The 18,620-nt window shown below is 50.0% G+C and overlaps 2 protein-coding genes across 2 annotated transcripts; both read left to right on the top strand.

The window, feature by feature from the left end:
* Nucleotides 1-3,447: 3,447 nt before the first annotated feature.
* LOC102452343 (olfactory receptor 10A4-like) lies at nucleotides 3,448-9,991 on the top strand. Its single transcript, XM_075912158.2, has 2 exons — nucleotides 3,448-3,531; nucleotides 9,029-9,991. Exons 1-2 carry the CDS (start codon nucleotides 3,448-3,450, stop codon nucleotides 9,989-9,991), a joined length of 1,047 nt encoding a protein of 348 aa, XP_075768273.2.
* Nucleotides 9,992-17,456: 7,465 nt separating this feature from the next.
* Nucleotides 17,457-18,410, top strand: LOC102452599 (olfactory receptor 10A4-like). Its single transcript, XM_006112322.3, has one exon. It carries the CDS (start codon nucleotides 17,457-17,459, stop codon nucleotides 18,408-18,410), a length of 954 nt encoding a protein of 317 aa, XP_006112384.3.
* The last annotated feature ends 210 nt before the right edge of the window (nucleotides 18,411-18,620 follow it).

Raw genomic sequence — 18,620 nt, forward strand, 5'->3', positions numbered from 1 at the left:
TAGCAGAGGAATTAGAGAATGAAAAGTCGAGTTAGTTTAATCAAGGGGGGAAAGGTAAATTAATTTCAAGGTAAATAATTACTCACAATGTCCCTCACTTTTGTAATTGAAAAACAAACTTTGTCCTGTTCTGAAACCACTCAGGGCAATGGGAAAAGAAAGTTTTGTTACCAAAAATAACCCACATTTTTCATATCTGAATATTCATGAAAAGCAGATAGAGCCTTTTCACCCGATTTCAACTTCTTTGAACAGTCAAATGAGAAAGTTTAGGCTAAGCAGGGTCCTGATTTTATATCTTCAGACTTTGAAATTTCACAAGGCATAAGGGAGCGGTCGATAAAGGCGTTCCTTGTCGACCGATCCGCATCTAGACTGCTTTGCTGTGCTGGATCAGCTGATTGTTGACACAGCGCGGCGGCCATTTTTATTTTAATGAAGCAGGGATTATTTAAATCCCCACTTCATTGACTATGTCGGGTAAACTAGTTTACATGGCTCCGTCTTCGGAGCCATGTAGTCTAGACACCCTTCATGTTTTGTTAGTCTTTAAGGTGCTACTAGACTGTTTGTTGTTTTTTAAGTTATTTCACTAAACATTCACCACAGTTTGTGCAAGTGTAGCAAATATTAGTACAAGTTTAATACTTGAAAAAATCCAACCCACTCCATTTATGCATCTCCTTTTCCTGGTCTGGCAGTCTGATGCAGCGTTGTACAATACGGGTCAGGTTGTGTTGATTGCTTGTTGTCTGTCTCTTGATTTACCGAGGGCTCTCTGTGGCCTAATTTTAACTAACATTCCTTTGCACAGATGATTGGTTTCTACTACTAAATATTTCAATGCCTAACCCAATTAACTTAAACAATAACTCCAGCAGATAGCTTGACCTGCATGACATTTTGCATGGTGCCAAAGTCTGTGCAAGCAGATCGGATTGTCTGATGACAGTGGACAGGGCAGATTCGTTGTTTACCACTTCACAAGGCAAGTGATCGTGATCTGGCATCAGATTGTGCTTAATGGTGGTTTTGGAGTTGGAGAAGCACTGTGCCTATTTCATACTACATGTGAGCTGTGTCCAGAACCACAAGAGGTCTGTATTGATGTACTACAATATTGCAGCAAATGCCAGAGAATATGGTACAAATTGTGCATACTTTTCTACACTCCTCTGATGAGCGACACTAATTTGTTTGCTCATCAGCTTATGTCGCTGCCCATGTAGAACACATACCAAATAAAAAATCTCTGACTCAGCATTGACATGACTACCTGTCTTCATTCTCTAACTAGCCCTATCAGGCATTTGTAGGAAGCTTCCAATGCAGAAAGATTAGGAGAAGTACGGGGTGGCTGTAGGTGCCTTTTTTATTTCTCTCTGCTACTAATTTCTGCTTTGATTAAACAAAAGTCTTGTTGGGAAGAGAAGAAATGAGTGATGTTGGAAATGTTCCATGCCTGTAAGAATAACCCCAAAACCAACCCTTTCTCTGGGAAATTTAGGAGCTGAGACCCAGAAACGTGACCCAGAAATAACAGTCCGCAAGAAAATGGTAGGTGTGAATGGTTGTTCACATTTGCGCATGGGCAACGTACACGGCAGGGGAAATTTAATGGCTAATGCATTGGATAAAGACTGGGGGTAAACTGAAGCATTTATGAAAGAGAACATGTAGGGGTATGTCTAGACTACATGCCTCTGCCGACAGAGGCATGTAAATTAGACCACCCGACATAGTAAATGAAGCGGGGATTTAAATATCCCCAGCTTCATTAAAATAAAAATGGCCACCGCCTTGTGCCGGCTCAGCTGATTGTCGGCACAACGCGGCAATCAAGACATGGATCGGTCGACAGGGAAAGCCGTTGTCGACCAATCCTGTAAACCGCGTTTCATGAGGCATAAGGGATCTGTCGACAACGGCTTTCCCTGTCATCCAACCTGCGTCTTGACTGCTGTGTTATGCCAACAATCAGCTGAGCCGGCACAGCATGGCGGCCATTTTTATTTTAATGAAGCGGGAGATATTTAAATCCCCGCTTCATTGACTATGTCGGTATGTCTAATTTACATGCCTCTGTTGGCAGAGGCATGTAGTCTAGACATACCCTAGGAGAATACATTTCAAAGAGGCCCAACACTGGAGAAATACTGGTCTACAAAACTACAAAGAAGACCACATTACCAAACTAGGAGACAGGTTACTAAAGTAAGGTTACTCGATACCGTTTACTGATTCCACCTTGACTGTGGTTACTCCTCAGGCAGGAAACAATGTCCCACTGTTAGACATGACGCTAATTCTGTCCGAAATAAAGGCTCAGCAGATACAGCCTCAATGGGGGGAGTGGATGTGTGACTCAATTTCCCATGCTACCCTCATGACCATCACGTACACAATGTGGTAAAAGAGGGTACATCCCACAGAAATGCCCACCTCTCGTCCTTGCAAGTGTGGCAAAGTCTGGGGCTAAGCCCTGTGGGTCCTGCACTTCCTGGCGGGTTCTTGTGGGCCTCAGAGGCTTGCAGTGTCCCTAATTACTGCCATGAAGGCCAGGGTACACTGCTACCAGAGCCTCATTCATCATTGGCCAGTCCAGTGTCCTTCTTTCTCCAGTCCCTGCTGGGCCTTCCAGCCGGGCGGGGGGGGGGGGGGGGGGGGGGTTGAGGAGAGTTGGGAGGAACCCGGTCCCACCCATTTGCTCCGGGTTCTGGCCCAGGGCTCTATAGGAGGGGGCAGACCCGAGCAGGCCGTGTCGCTCGGCCCTTGCCCCTGAGCACGAGCCCCTCCCTGGGCCACTTCTCTAATCCTTCCTGCAGTACCTCGTTCCCCATATCGTGGAGCAAACCTTCCCATCAGCTCACTAAGCTCTGTGCAGCCCTGCCCCACCAGAGGGCACTGTTCCAGAATGAGCCACACGCCCTGTTCCCTGTCACTCAGCGCCCCCTGCTGCTGAGCTGGGGTATTGGGATTCACCCGCCTGAGACCGGCCTACAGAGCCCTCCCGGCACAGCCCCTCAGCGCCCCCTAGTGCCAGCCTGGGGTTTTGCCAGCAGCACCGACTAAGAAGGTCTGTGCCTCAGTGGAGTGTAATGGTTAGAGCAGTTGGGGCTGGGACTCAGAACTCCTGGGGTCTCAGCCTGTCTCTGAGACAAGAGTAGGCCCAGAGTCTGAGCATCCTGGACCTGCAGCCACAAGCCCTGGGAATTGCCCCTGCCTCTGTGCTGTGTTGCCTGGGACAGAGCATCCCCCTGCCAGACAAAGCCATGTCACTCAAGTTGCCAGCCTTAGCAAATCCCAGGGTGATTTTCCTCGTAAAATACACAAGGTGGCAATGTTGCAATTTACTATTCAGCAACTGGCCTGGGGACTGTTGTTTTGCTGCCGTTCCAGACAGGACTGGGACAGGTGATTTCCTTCGGGGACTAGCGCCCAGAGGCCATGGAAGGAAACAAAAACCCCTCTGTTCCATTCAGCACATCCAGCGCCGGCCACGAGGAGATGGAACCGCTCTCTGCAAACAAGGTAGGTTACCTCTGAAGGACCGAAGCCCCCGGCTGTTGGCCTAAGGAGGTCTGTTGGCCTCGTGTCCCAGTCTACAACCAGGGTGAAATCATGTTCTGGATCCCATCATTCCTACTGGCATTGAGAGCCTTCATCTGTGTCTTAGCCCAAATGCTGTGTGTGTGTGTGTGTGTGTGTGTGTGTGTGTGTGTGTGTATCTATCTAGTACCTCCAGCCCCCTGGCCGCCTGTCTGTTCACACAGTAGTTCTTAGTCTCTGAATCTGTCCTGAATTCAACTCGGGTACCTCTCCTAGGGCCCTGTAAGAACTCGGCTTGATGGGCATCATGATAACTTGCATGGAAGGGAACTCTGGCTCTCAGTTTTCTGAGAGTGACCGATGAGAACCAACCACCATGCCAGAGTTCACTTTGCTGTTTTTGGTCTTGTGTGGATGGCATTGGTTTTTTGCCTCTTCCTTTTTTGCCTCTCTCCTCTCGTCTTTTCCCCCTGAGTTCTCCAACCCTCATCTCCCTCCTTTGAATCTGGGGGTTAATGTTGTTTTCTGAGGCGGGTCTTGTATTTGGACCTCAGTAAAGTCAGTTTGGTAAGAATCATGGACTCCATCCAACCATGTGCAGAATAAATTTTGTTCTGCATGCAAGATACATCATAGAATCCTAGGGCTGGAAGAGACCACAGGAGTCATCAAGTCCAGCCCCCTGCCCAAATCAGGACCAACCCCAAGGTTGTGCCTAGACTACAGGGTTTTGTCAACAAAAGTGGACTTTTGTCGACAAAACTATACCTGGGTCTACACATAACGTCAACAGAACTCGGCAGTTTTGTCGATGGTGGCAAAACCTCATTCTACGAGGAATAATGCCTTTTGTTAACAGAGTTGACATTATTGCATCTACACTGTCATGTCGACTGTCATGTCGGCTTGCTTTGTCGACAGAACTGAATGTAGTCTAGATGCTCTTTGTCGACAGAAGCTTTGTCGACAGTATCTGTTGACAAAGCCTCTGTCGACAAAATTCTGTTGTCTAGATGTACCCTTCAACTCAATCATCTCAACCAGGGCTTTGTCAAGACCCATTTTTCAAGCCCCTGCTTCTCAGCCTCAGGGTACCGCTATACGGAGTTGCTATTTCAGGAAACTGGAAGTATCCTACAGTAACAATGCTGTGTTTTTAAAAGCACCCACTATTCCAGCATCCCTGTAACTCTTGTTCCACAAGGGTTAACGGATTTGATGGCACAGTGCCTTATTTGGAAATTTGTCTTTGAACTTAGACTCAGAATACGCTACACAATTTGCCTAGCTCAAATTGTGTAGCTTCTGCAAAGAAAAGGATGCTGTCTAGAATCATCGAATACTAGGACTGGAAGGGACCTCGAGAGGTCATCGAGTCCAGACCCCTGCCCTCATGGCAGAAACCAGTACTACCTAGACCATCCCTGATAGACATTTATCTAACCTACTCTTAAATATTCCACAACTTCCCTAAGCAATTTATTCCAATGCTTAACCACTCTGAGTATGTCTACACTACAAAGTTAGTTCGAACTAACGGACGTTAGTTCGAACTAACTTTCATAGGCGCTACACTAGCGCTCCGTTAGTTCGAATTTAATTCGAACTAACGGAGCGCTTAGCTCGAACTAGGTAATCCTCATTCCACGAGGATTAAGCCTAGTTCGAATTTGCTAGTTCGAATTAAGGGCTGTGTAGACCCTTAATTCGAACTAGTGGGAGGCTAGCCCTTCCTAGCTTGCCCTGGTGGCCACTCTGGCCAACACCAGGCAAACTTGTCTGCCCCCCTCCCGGCCCCGGAGCCCTTAAAGGGCCACGGGCTGTCTACACAGTTTGTGCCAGTTGCAAGGCTGCCAGCACCCATGCCAGCACACCCTGCACCTGACACCCATGAGCCAGCCACCCGAGGACACCCAGCCCTCCCCCTCTTCCCGGGACCAGCCTGGCGGCTCCGAGGACCCTGCCCAGGGCCGCAAGAGGCGGGCGCCCGCGTGGTCTAGTGCGGAGATCGTGGACCTCATCAAGGTTTGGGGGGAAGCCTCCAATGTCCATGATCTCCGCACTAGCCACAGGAACGCGGCAGTCTATGGCTGCATGGCTGCCAACCTGGCCGCCAGGGGCCACCAGCGCAGCCGGGAGCAGGTGCGCTGGAAAATAAAGGACCTGCGGCAGTCCTACTCCCGGGCCTGCCAGCCAGGGGCTGACCCGGAGGCGTTTTTGGCTCTGGACCGCCTCCTGGAGGCTCATGCCATCCCTGCCCCCTGGGACATGATAGACCCCGGAGCAGAGGGACCGCTCCAGGAGACAGAGGAGGAGGAGGAAGAGGGCTCCGAGAGCCAGGAGCCTGCCGGCAGCCTGCCCAGGACCCAGGACCCCCGAGACACCCCACAGAGCCGCTCGCCTGTGTCATCCGAGGCCGGGGAGGCGTCCACCTGTGAGTACCATCTTGTTCCCCTTATGTGTATGGGGGGCTGGGGTGAGAAGGAGCCCCGGGACCGTGCGCCTGGGCCTTGCCCACCACAGAGCAGCAGCTGGGGATCCTGCAGGGGCCCTGGCCTTGCAGAGGGAAGCTGGGTTTCACACACCTGGGCCCCTGGGGTAATTGACCGCTGGTCTTGTTTCACCACAGAGGCAGCACCTGGGCCTGAAGGGCGCACCACCCCGCCTGCAGCAGCTGCCTGTGCCCGGGCAAGCAGGACAGCCAGGAACCAGGAGGAGTACCAAAGGCGGCACCTCCAGTTCCTGGAGCAACAGCTCCGTATCCAGGACCACTGGGTCCAGGAGGACCTGAGGCTGCGCAGGAGGAGTCTGGAGGCCCTGGAGGAGCAGGGCCATGCCCTGCGAGGCCACCTCCAGAGCCTGCTGGACTGCTTCCCATTTCCTCCTCCCCCTGCTCCCCCTGCTCCCCCAGCTCCCCCTCCTGCTCCCGCTCCTGCTTCCTCCACACCCCCCATCCCTCCTGCCCCACCCTCCACAACCATTCCCCACCAACGCCCCCGGACCCGCAGTGTGGCGAGACGGGAGAGGCAGCCGGAATCCCACCCCTGAGCTTTCCTTTCCCTTCCTCCCTTCCTCCCTTCCCTCCCCTTCCAGCTCCCTCGTCCCAGGTTTCCCCCTCCCATCTCCCACCCTTCTTCCTCCCACCCCCCACCCCAGTTACGTTAAATAAAAAGACATTTTTTTTGAAAAACGGGTGTCTTTATTTGACAGTAGGTAGGGAGGGGAAAGGGGAAGGGGGTAAGGTGGAAGAAGGCCCCAGTGGGGCATGCAGGGAGAGGTCAGTCCTCCTTCTCCACCAGGAAGTTCTCCTGCAGGGCTTCCCGGATCCGGACGGCCCCCCGCTGGGCTTCCCGGACGGCGGTGGTGCGGGGCTGACCGTAGTGGCTAGCCATACGGTCAGCCTCAGCCATCCAGGCTGGCAGGAAAGCCTCCCCCTTCCACTCACATAAATTGTGGAGCACACAACATGCCGCCACCACGGGAGGGATGTTGTGCTCGGCCAGGTCCAGACGGGTGAGGAGGCATCGAAAGCGGGCTTTCAGTCGCCCGAAGGCCCCCTCCACCACGATGCGGGCCCTGGTCAGCCTGGCATTGAAGCCCTGGTGGGAGGGATTGAGGTGCCTCGTGTACGGCTTCATCAGCCACGGCTGCAGTAGGTAGGAGGCATCCCCCACCAGGCAAACGGGCATGTCCACGTCCCCGACCCTGATGTGGCGGTCGGGGAAGAAGGTCCCGTCCTGCAGCTGCTGGCACACGGAGGAGTTGCGGTACACCCGGGCGTCGTGTGCTTTGCCGGACCAGCCCACATTAATGTCCATGAACTGGCCCCGGTGGTCCACTGTTGGTCTTCCCAGCGCTCCAGGACGATGCGGTCCCACCAGTCGCTGCTGGTGTCCAGACGCCAGACGCGGCGGGGCACGCTGGTGCCGGGGCACCACCGCGACTCCTACACGGCCCTTAGGGCAGCCAGGCGGAGAGGCAAGGGGCTGACGTGGTGCCAGACAGCCTCGAGCCATTGGTGGCAGGCTTGCAGCAGCAAGTCCAGAAAGTGCACCAGAAGATGCAGGGCGAGCTCTGGCTCCATGTTGCCACCTGTGGCGGCGTCCCCGAAGGGAAGCACCGACATAGACGGGCACAGAGACCAACGCTTTGCTGTCCCTCGGCGAGATTGGCAAGCAAGCGGAAAAGCTGAGAACCGGCTGTCTGGGGGGGTCCCTTTAAGCACGAGCCTCAGATAGCCGCAGACAGCAGCCACACAAAGCAACTACTGACCTGATGCCCTGCCAGAACCGGTTTCAGCTGCCCTTAAATGCCCCCCTGCATCCAATCAGTGTGGATGCGCTAGTTCGAATTAGCAAAACGCTAATTCGAACTAGTGTTTAGTTCTAGACGCGTGCGTTCGAATTACCTTAGTTCGAATTGACTAATTCGAACTAAGTTAGTTCGAATTAGTGCTGTAGTGTAGACGTACCCTCTGACAGTTAGGAACTTTTCCCTAATGTCCAACCTAAACCTCCCTTGCTGCAGTTTAAGCCCATTGCTTCTTGTCCTGACCTCAGAGGTGAAGGAAAACAAGTTTTCCCCCTCCTCGTTTTAGAAAACTGCATCATGTCCCCTCTCAATCTTCTCTTTTCCAAGTTAAACAAACTCAATTCTTTCAGTCTTCTTTCATAGCTCATGTTCTCTAGATCTTTCATCGTTCTTGTTCCTCTTCTCTGGACCTTCTCCATTTTCTTCACATCTTTCTTGATATGTGGTACCCAGAACTGGACACAATACCCCAATTGAGGCCTAACCAGCACAGAGTAGAGTGGAAGAATGACTTCTCGTGTCTTGCTCACAACACACCAGTTAATGCCTCCCAGAATCATGCTTGCATAGAATCCTAGAACACTAGAACAGGAATGAACCTCAAGAGGTCACCGAGTCCAGTCCCCTGCCCTCACGGTAGGACCAAGCACCATCTAGATCATCCCTGACAAGTGTCTGTCCAACCTGCTCTCACATATCTCCAGTGATGGAGATTCCACAACCTCCCTAGGCAACTATCTAGCCCGTGCCGCGTGTAGTCGTGCAGCACGGGGTTCGAACAAGCCGGCATTTAAAAATGGTGCCGGCCGGCTTATGCAAATGAAGCCCGGGAAATTCAAATCCTGGGCTTCATTTACACGTTCGGTATGCATACATTACCCCGCTAGTTCGAACTAGAGGGGTAGTGTAGACATACCCTGAGAGACGAGTGAGATCAGGAGTCGCATGCTTTTGAGGAATCACTTTGGTGACCGTGGGTGTGGCTTCATTGGCATCCCCCCCAAATACTATGGTTTACTCTTGCTGGAGATTGAACCAAAATTACAGCGGGTTTTAAGGTCAAGGCTCCCAACAGACTGGAAACAAGTATGAATTGTGGGATTCACTTCCATGGGTTTGGCAGGGCTCAGTGTCATCTCCAGTGTATCTCGCTTTCTCATCCCTACAGGTGATCTATTCCAACAGAGACTCAGGAGAGAACCAGACTGGCTCCGCTGTACTCATCCTGGTGGGGTTTTCCTACCTTCACGAGCTGCAAATCCTTCTGTTTCTGCTGCTGCTGGTTATCTACCTCCTCACCCTGACGGGGAACCTTCTTGTTATCCTCCTGATAAAGCTGAGCCCCTCCCTCCACACCCCCATGTATTTCTTCCTGGTCAACCTGTCCTTCCTGGAAATCTGCTTCACCTCTAGCGTGGTCCCTCAGCTGCTGGTTCACCTCCTGGTGGAGGAAAAGACCATCTCCCTCACGGGCTGTGCAGCCCAGATGTATGTCATCACCATCATGGGCCTCACGGAATGCTGCCTCCTCGCAGCGATGGCCTATGACCGCTACGCGGCCATTTGTCACCCCTTGCACTACACCACCATCATGAGTGGCCGGGCGTGTGCCCAGCTCGCGGGAGCTTCATGGTTCTTCGGCATCTCGGTGGAAGTAGCTCAGATTACGTGGATTTTCAGCCTGCCCTTCTGTGGCTCCAATCGCATCCGCCACTTCTTCTGCGACATCCCACCCGTGCTGAAGATGGCCTGCTCCGACACTTTGAAAAACGAGATCATGGTCTTGACTGTGACAGTTGTGTTCATCATGGGCCCTTTCCTATTGATAATCCTGTCCTACGTCCGCATTCTCTTCACCGTCCTCAAGGTACCGTCCGCAGAGGGGAAACGTAAGGCCTTCTCCACCTGCTCCTCTCACCTCATGGTGGTGACTTTGTTCTACGGGCTGGCCCTCATCACCTACCTGGGGGTCAAGTCTAGCTCCACCTCGGAGAGCAATCAAATAATTGCCCTCATGAACATAATTGTGTCGCCAGCGTTGAACCCCATAATATACACACTGAGGAACAAAGAGGTGAAGGGGGCCCTAATCAAAACATTAGGAAAGGTCTCCGTTGCACAGAACTGTTGAAAATCGATAAATTAAAAATGGATTTTGTCAAAAGGGTGGGAGAGAAGGAAAGTTACAGCCATTTCGTTCAACTTTGACAGAAGAGCCTTGTTTTTTAAAATGCTACTTTGCCAGTTGAATAAAATGCGACTTGGTCTACACCTGCCAGGAGAATTGGAAGAGAAATATGAAATAAATAAATATACACAAAAATAATATAAACGTTTGATTAAATGTGCAAGGTTTTGCACCTTTTGACCAGATCTAAGGTGCATTACGTATTCAAAGGTGGTCAAGGAAGCATCCTTATTTTTCTAGAGGAAAAAAGGTTGAAAAGTCAAAGAAAACGAAGAGGTGAAAATGAGAAATCTTTCCTAAATCATTCACCTCCTTGTGGGCAATTTTTCTAATTGCTACCAGAAGTTTAATACGGAAAAACTCCAGATGGTTCTTGTGACGGACAGGAGGAGTACTAGCCCGTACCCGGTCACTAAGAGGTTAAACTCAGATAGCTAGCAAGCGTGTTGTCAAAGGAGGGGGATCGAAGAATCAATCAAGAGAGAGGGGTGAAATTTGAATTGTATAAGTATCTTGCCTGTTTTCTTTGTGTGTTGGGAGAGTTAAGCCAGGAGTTGAGAGATAAAGGATCATTTAAACCCAGGCAGGACTCCGATGGCCCCAAGGAATTCGGGGCATGGAAATGGACTGAACTCGGATAGGATCATGAGTAAATAAAGAAGAAAAATGTATCCAGACATGATTAGGATAATTTTCTTTATTTTTGCGGATTGGTTTGAACTGCTCTGTGTGAATCTGTGCCTCCCTCCCCCATTCACCGTCTAAGAGTTGTCCCCAGAGATTTTCTCTCTGTTGTAATTTGGTTTCCTTAGTTGTGCTACAACATCTCACAACCGAAGATGCTTCATCATGTTTATCTTTTGCTAATAAAAATCACTTTTTTAAGGTGATGCTTTGATTCTTGTGTCCTAGAAGATCTGTCTGTCTGTGTGTATCTGCAGGCCTCAGAGTGAGGCTGTGTCTACACTACTGAGTTTTTCCGGGATCCCAGAAGTATCCCAGAAAAGCTCTGCCACATCTAGGTAACGCATCTGCTCTTCTGAAATGTTTTTCAGAAGAGCAGATGCGCTCTTTCTGAAGCCCTGAAACCTGTTCCAAAAGATGAGGTTTTCCAAAATTTGGCCCAGTGTAAACGGGTTAAATTTCAGAAAAGCCTCTTCTGAAAAAAGAATCAGAAAAAGGTACACAAATTGCTCTGGAAACCAGCAAAGGAGACCAAACCAGGAGAGCGAGTTACTGGAGTAAGGTCACTCAGGACTGTTTATCGATTTTGCCTTGTCTGTGATTACTTGCCAGGCAGGAAACGATATCCCGATGTTATGAATGATGCAAATTCTGTCTGAAATGAAGGCACAAAGGATCCAGCCCAACTGGGGTGAATGTGTGACTCAGTTTCCCACGTTACACTCACAGTCACCACTGACACGCTTTGGTAAAAGAGAATACATGCTATAGAAATGGCCACCCCTCGTCTTTTTGTTCAATTGGCAAAGGGAGGACCTGCTAGGGCCTGATACGAATACCTGGCAGTCCCATTACTGTCTTGTTTTCCCAGAGTTTTGCTCACTCCTAACCTACATCCCCACTGCCGTGCTATACCCCAGTACTTAGTGACTCCCACCCGACACAGTTCCCCGTCCTCTGTGGTGGGTCACTATGGCTCAGCAGCCAGGCCTAGGGGACAGCACCCCTTATAGCCCAGGACCCCTGAGAGCCAGTCAGGCCCACTGCCAAGGCCACATTCAGCTACTTGTGGCAGAGGGGCCATAGGGGACCCTGTCAGCCTGGACCCAGAGAGAACAGCGCCCCCCACCCCAGTGACAGCTCCAGGTCTGTGCAGCGTGTCACCCTTTGGGACTGGGCTGGAGCTCTGGGGTCAGCATTGCCCCCTAGAGGAAAATGAGCCACATGCCCTGTTCCCGTCTATGCAGCACCCCCTGCTGCTGAGCTGGGGCAATGGGATACCTCTGCCTGAGACTGGCCTACAGAGCCATCCCAGCCCAGTCCTGTCGCTCAGCGCCCCCTAGTACCAGGCTAGGACAATGGGATCTACCTGCCTGAGATTGTCCTACAGAGCACACCCAGCCCAGCCCCTCAGCGCCCCCTAGTGCCAGGCTGGGGCACTTCCAGCTGTACTGACTAGGAGGGTATATGCCCCAAACTGAGCAACTTAAGCAGCTCCCCACTGTACCCGCCCCCTGCCCTTGTGCTCCCACACCGAGTTTGTTCTAACTCCCTGGGAGCTCGCCCTGATTCTGGTCCCGCTGCAAACTGACTGCGCTATGGGGTTGGCCCTAGAGAAAGGAAATGGGCCCTGTGGGTAGGGGGGCTGGCAGTGAGGGCTCCTGGGGTCTGTGCCCAGCTCTGGCAGTGGGGCGTAATGGTTAGAGCAGGTGGGGCTGGGACTCAGAGCACCTCGGGTTTCATTGTGTCTCTGAGACAAGAGTGGGGCCTGAGTGTCCTGGATCTTCAGCCACAAGCCCCCGGAATCGCCCCTGCCCCGCCTCTTTCTCTGTGCTGTGTTGCCTGCAACAGAGCATCCTCCTGCCAGACAAAGCCATGTCACTCAAGTTGCCAACCTTAGCAAATCCCAGGGTGATTTTCCTCGGAAAATACACAAGGTGGAGATGGTGCAATTTGCTATTCAGTAACTGGCCCAGGGACTGTTGTTTTGCTACCGTTCCAGACAGGACTGGGACAGGTGATTTCCTTCGGGGACTAGCTCCCAGAGGCCAGGGAAGGAAACAAAACCCCCTGTTCCCTCAGCACATCCAGCGTCTGCTGCGAGGAGATGGAACCGCTCTGCTCCAACGAGGTAGGTTATGTAGGGTCGACCGAAGCCCCCGGCCGTTCTCCCAAAGATCCCCATAGGCGTCGTGTCCTTGTCTGCAACCGCAGCGAACTCACGGCCCTGGTTCATTTCGATCTTCTTCACTGGCATTGAGAGCCTCCATGTGTGTCCGAGACTGGGGGAGGGGCTGGCCCATCTGTTCATACACCAGTTCTTGGTCTCTGTTATCTGTCCTTCTCAATTCAACTCGGTTTCTCCTGGGTCCCTGTAAGAGCCTAGCTTGATGGGGGTCATGATAACTTGCACCAGGGGAAGTGGGGGTCCTAGATTTCCATAATGCCCATAAGAGAGACAGATGAGGACCAAACACGATCAACATCACGTCCGGGTGTTTTGCTGGTTTTGGTCTTGTGTTGCTGGTGTTGTTTTTTGCCTCTCCCTTCTCTCATCTTCACTCCCCTCTGTTCTCCAAGCCTCATCACCCCCTTTGAATCTGAGGGTTCATGTTTTTTTCTGAGGTGGGCCTTGGTTAGAATCCTAGAATCCCAAGGCGGGCAGAGACCTCAGGAAGCATTGAGTCCAACCCCCTGCCCAAAGCAGGCCAACCCCAACTCAATCAACCCAGCCAGGGCTTGGTCAAGCCGGGACTTCAAAACCTTTAGGGATGGAGATTCCAGCCCCTCCTTATGAAACCCATCCCAGTGCTTCCCCATCCACCTACGGAAATAGTTTTCCTAAGAATAATAGAGGCCCAACTTAAATGTATGCCCTAAATTTAAAAACACAGTAAAAGATGTAAAAAAGAGCTACTGTGGCTTAACAACCATCTCAAAGAAGCAGTGAGAGATAAAAAGGCATCTTTTAAAAAGTGGAAGTCCAATCCAAGTGAGGAAAACAGAAAAGAGCGTAAACTCTGCCAAATTAAGTGCAAAAAATGTAATAAGAAAAGTCAAAAAAGAGTTGGAAGAGCAGCGAGCCAAAAATTCAACGAGTAAGAGCAAAATGTTTTTTAAGTACATCAGAAGCAGGAAGCCGGCTAAAGAGCCAGTGGGACCTCTGGACCGTTGAGATGCTAAAGGAGCACTCAGAGATGATAAGGTCCCTGTGGAGAAACTAAATGATTTCTTTGCTTCATGCTTCACAGCGGAGGATGAGGGAGAGTCCCAAACCTGAGCCGTACTTTGTAGGTGACAAATCTGAGGAACTGCCCCGGATTGAGGTGTCATCCAAGGAGCCTTTGGAAGAAACTGATAAACCTCACAGTAACAAGTCACCAGGACCAGATGGCATTCACCCAAGGGTTCTGAAAAAACCCAAATCCCTCAGCCTCTCCTCATAGGTCATGTGCTCTACTTAGCCAGTCGGTCCCCAGCCTGTAACAATGCCTGGGATTCTTCCGTCCCAAGGGCAGGACTCTGCACTTGTCCTTGTTGAACCTCTTAAGATTTCTTTTGGCCCAATCCTCCAATTTGTCTAGGTCACTTTGGACCCTCTACTGCCCTCCAGCATACCTACCTCTCCCCCTAGCTTAGTATCATCTGCAAACTTGCTGAGGGTGTAACCCATCCTCTGATCCAGGTCATTAATAAAGATGTTGAACAAAATTGGTTTTAGAACGGACCCTTGGGGTACTCCGCTAGAAACTGACCACCAACCTGACATCAAGCCATTGATCACTAGCTGTTGGGCCTGACTGTCTAGCCAGCTTTCTATCCATCTTACAGTCCATTTGTCCAACCCATACTTCCTTAACTTGCTGGCAAGAATATTGTGGGAGACCGTATCAAAAGCTTTGCTAAAGTCAAGGTAGATCACATCTATTGACTTTCCCATGTCCACAGAGCCAATTACCTCATCATAGAAGCTAATCAGATTTGTCAGGCAGGACTTGCCTTTCGTGAATCCATGTTGACTATTCCTGATCACTTTCCCCTCTTCCAAATGCTTCAAAATGGATTCCTTGAGGATCCCCTCCATGATTTTTCCGGGGACTGAGGTGAGGCTGACTGGTCTGAAGTTCCTTGGATTGTCCTTCTTCCCTTTTTTAAAAATGGTCACTACATTTGCCTTTTTCCAGTCATCTGGGATCTCTCCCGATCTCCACGACTTTTCAAAGATAATAGCTAAAGGCTCCGCAATGACATTTGCCAACTCCCTCAGTACTCTCGGATGCATTAAATCCGGGCCCATGGATTTGTGTGTTTAGCTTTTCTAAATAGTTTCTAACTTGTTCTAATAGTTTCCCCACCAAGGGCTGTCCACCTCCTTCCCCTATTGCGTTATCAAGTGCATTAGTCTGGGAGCTGACCTTGTCCGTGCAGACAGAGACAAAGAAAGCATTGAGTACGTCAGCTTTTCCCACATCATCTATCATTAGGTTACCTCCCTCATCCAGTAAGGGCCCCACACCCTCTCTGATCACCCTCTTATTGCTAACAGGCCTGTAGAAACCTTTCTTGTTCCCCTTCACATCCCTGGCTAGCTGCAATTCCAATTGCGCTTTCACCTTCCTGATAACGCTCCTGCATTCTCAAGCAATATATTTATACTCCTCCCGCATCATCTGTACAAGTTTCCACTTCTTGTCAGCTTCCTTCTTGTTAGCTTCTTGTAAGCTCATGTAATGCCAATATTTAAAAAGGGCTCTAAAGGCAATCCTGGCACTTACAGACTGGTAAGTCTAACTTCAGCACCCGGCAAATTAGCTGAAACAACAGTAAAAAATAAAATTGTCAGACACATAGAAGAATGCAACTCGATGGGCAAAAGTCAGCGTCGTTTCTGTAGAGGGAAATAATGTCTTAGTAATCTGAGTTCATTGAAGGGGTCAACAAACATGTGGACAAGGATGATACAGTGGCTGTAGCGTACGTAGATTTCCAGTGAGCCTTTGACAAGCTCCTTCGCCAAAACCTCTTACATAAATTACAATGTCATGGGATAAGAGGGAAAGTCCTTTCATGGATTGAGAACTGGTTAAAAGACAGGAAACAAAAGGTAGGAATAAATGGTAAAATTTCAGAATGGAGATGGGTAACTAGTGGTGTTCCCCAAGGGTCAGTCCTAGGACCAATTCTACTCACCTTATTCATAAATGTGCTGGAGAAAGGGGTAAACAGTGAGGTGGCAAAGTTTGCAGACAACACTACACTACTCAAGACAGTTACGACCAAAGCAGACAGTGAAGACCGTTGAAAAGATCTCACCGAACTAAGTGATTGGGCAACAACATGGCAAATGAAATGTGGATAAATGTAAAGTAATGCACATTGGAAAAATAACCCCAACTATATGTACAGTATGATGGAGTCTAATTTAGCTACAACTAATCAGGAAAGAGATCTTGGAGTCATCGTGGATAGTTACATCCACTCAGTGTGCAGTGGCAGTCAAAAAAGAAAACAGGATGTTAGGGATCATTGAAAAAGGTATAGGGAATAAGACAGACATTGCCTTTATATAAAACCATGGGACGCCCACATCTTGAATACTGCGTACAGATGTGGTCTCATCTCAAAAAAGATATCTTGTCATTAGAAAAAGTTCAGAAAAGGGCCACTGAAATGATTAGGGTTTGGAACGGGTCCCATATGAAGAGAGCTTAGAAATGAGGAGACAAAGGGGGATTTGATAGAGGTGTATAAAGTCGTGACTGGTGTGGAAAAAGTGAATAAGGAAAAGTTATTTACTTGTTCCCACAATATAAGAACTAGGGGCCTGCAAGTGATGGGCAGCAGCTTTAAAACAAACCAAAGGAAGGTCTTCTTCACACGGCACACAGTCAACCTGTGGAACTCCTTGCCTGAGGAGTTGGGAAGAACTATTACAGGGTTCAAAAAACAGCTGGACAAATTCATGGAGGTTAGGTCCATGAATGGCTATTATTCAGGATGGGTAAGGAATGGTGTCCCCAGCCTCTGTTTGTCAGAGGATGGAGATGGATGGCAGGAGAGGGATCGCTTGATCATTACCACTTGGTTCACTCTATTTGGGGTACCTGGCATTGGCCACTGTCGGCAGACAGGGAACTGGCCTGGATGGACCTTTGGTCTGACCCAGTCTGGCCGTTTTTACATTTTTAATCTCCAACCTAGACCTCCCCCATTGTAACTTGAGCCCATTGCTCCTCATTCTGCCATCTGCCCCCACTGAGAACAGCCTCTCTCCAGCCTCTTTGGATCCCCCTGTCAGGTAGTTAAAGGCTCCTCTCAAAAGCTGCCTGTGTGTGATCTCTTCTAATAACAGAATCCACTCCTAGGATCAACACCCCGACAGCAAACGCTCTGCACCTAATGCCCAAGAGTTAAGTGCTGGTCTCTTGTCACTGAATTTACCCGCCCTCCCTCTCTCCACAGACTGTGTGCGTCCTTCATGGCTTTCGTGTTTTCCTGTATATTAATGGCTGATCTCTGTGGGCACGGCTTCCTTGGCCTCCCACCCAAGCACTGCTGTTCCCTCCTGCTGGCGATGGAGCCCAGGTACACATTTATAAACTGAATTACAGCCAGGTTGAAAGTCAAGGCTTCCAAGAGACTGTACGAATTGTGGGATTCACTTGCATGTGTTTAGCAGGGCTCAGAGTCATCTCCAGCATATCGTTCGTTGTCACCCTGACTGATGATCTATTCCAACGGAGACCCTGGCGAGAACCAGACCATCTCCAGCGGGTTCATCCTGGTGGGGTTTTCCTACCTCAACAAGCTGCAAATCCTTCTGTTTCTCCTTCTCCTGCTCATCTACCTCCTCATCCTAATGGGGAACCTGCTCGTTATCCTCCTGATAAAGCTGAATCCCTCCCTCCACACCCCCATGTATTTCTTCCTGGTCAACCTCTCCTTCGTGGAAATGTGCTGCACCACCAGCGTGGTCCCTCAGCTTCTGGTTCACCTCCTGGTGGAGGAAAAGACCATCTCCTTTGTGGGCTGTGCAGCCCAAATGTACGCCTACACCATCACAGGCCTCACAGAATGCTTTGTTCTCGCGGCAATGGCCTACGACCGCTACGTGGCCATCTGCCACCCTTTGCACTACATGACCATTATGAGTGGTCGGGTGTGCGTACAACTTGCGGGGGCATCGTGGTTCTTAGGCATCGCAATGGCACTTTCTCCGTCCACGTGGGTCTTGAGCCTTCCCTTCTGTAGCTCCCACCACATCCATCATTTCTTCTGCGACATCCCCCCCGTGCTGAAGATGGCCTGCGCCGACACATCAAAACACGAGATCATGGTCTTGACTGTGTGTGTTCTATTCATCATGGGCCCTTTTCTATTGACAATCCTGTCCTACATCCGCATTCTCTCCACCGTCCTCCAGGTGCCATCCGCGGAGGGGAAACGTAAGGCCTTCTCCACCTGCTCCTCGCACCTCATGGTGGTGACTTTGTTCTACGGGCTGGCCCTCATCACCTACCTGGGGGTCAAGTCTAGCTCCACCTCAGAGAGCAATCAAATAATTACCCTCATGAACATAATTGTGCCACCAGCATTGAACCCTGTAATATACACTCTGAGGAACAAAGAGGTGAAGGGGGCCCTGACCAAAACATTAGGAAAGGTCTCCGTTGCATAGAAGTGTTGTAACTCGACACATTAAAAATAGATTAAGTCAAAAGGGTGGGAGAGAGGGAAAGTTACAGGCATTTTGTTCAACTTTGGCAGAAGGTCCTTGTTTTTTTAAATGCTACTTTGCTAGTTGAATAAAATGTGACTTGATCTACAACTGTCAGGAGAATTGGAAGAGAAATATAAGAAAAATAAATATACACACAAATAACATAAA

The sequence above is a fragment of the Pelodiscus sinensis genome, chromosome 30 (assembly GCF_052426305.1).
Source record: "Pelodiscus sinensis isolate ZL-2025 chromosome 30, ASM5242630v1, whole genome shotgun sequence".
In the NCBI taxonomy this organism is placed as follows: domain Eukaryota; kingdom Metazoa; phylum Chordata; order Testudines; family Trionychidae; genus Pelodiscus; species Pelodiscus sinensis.

Bases quoted from the DNA above. Each gene is read 5' to 3' on its own strand.
- LOC102452343 (XM_075912158.2), top strand. From the start codon at position 3,448: ATGGAAGGAAACAAAAACCCCTCTGTTCCATTCAGCACATCCAGCGCC. The intron at 3,532-9,028 runs GTAGGTTACCTC...TCATCCCTACAG, and splicing joins AACCGCTCTCTGCAAACAAG to GTGATCTATTCCAACAGAGA.
- LOC102452599 (XM_006112322.3), top strand. From the start codon at position 17,457: ATGATCTATTCCAACGGAGACCCTGGCGAGAACCAGACCATCTCCAGC.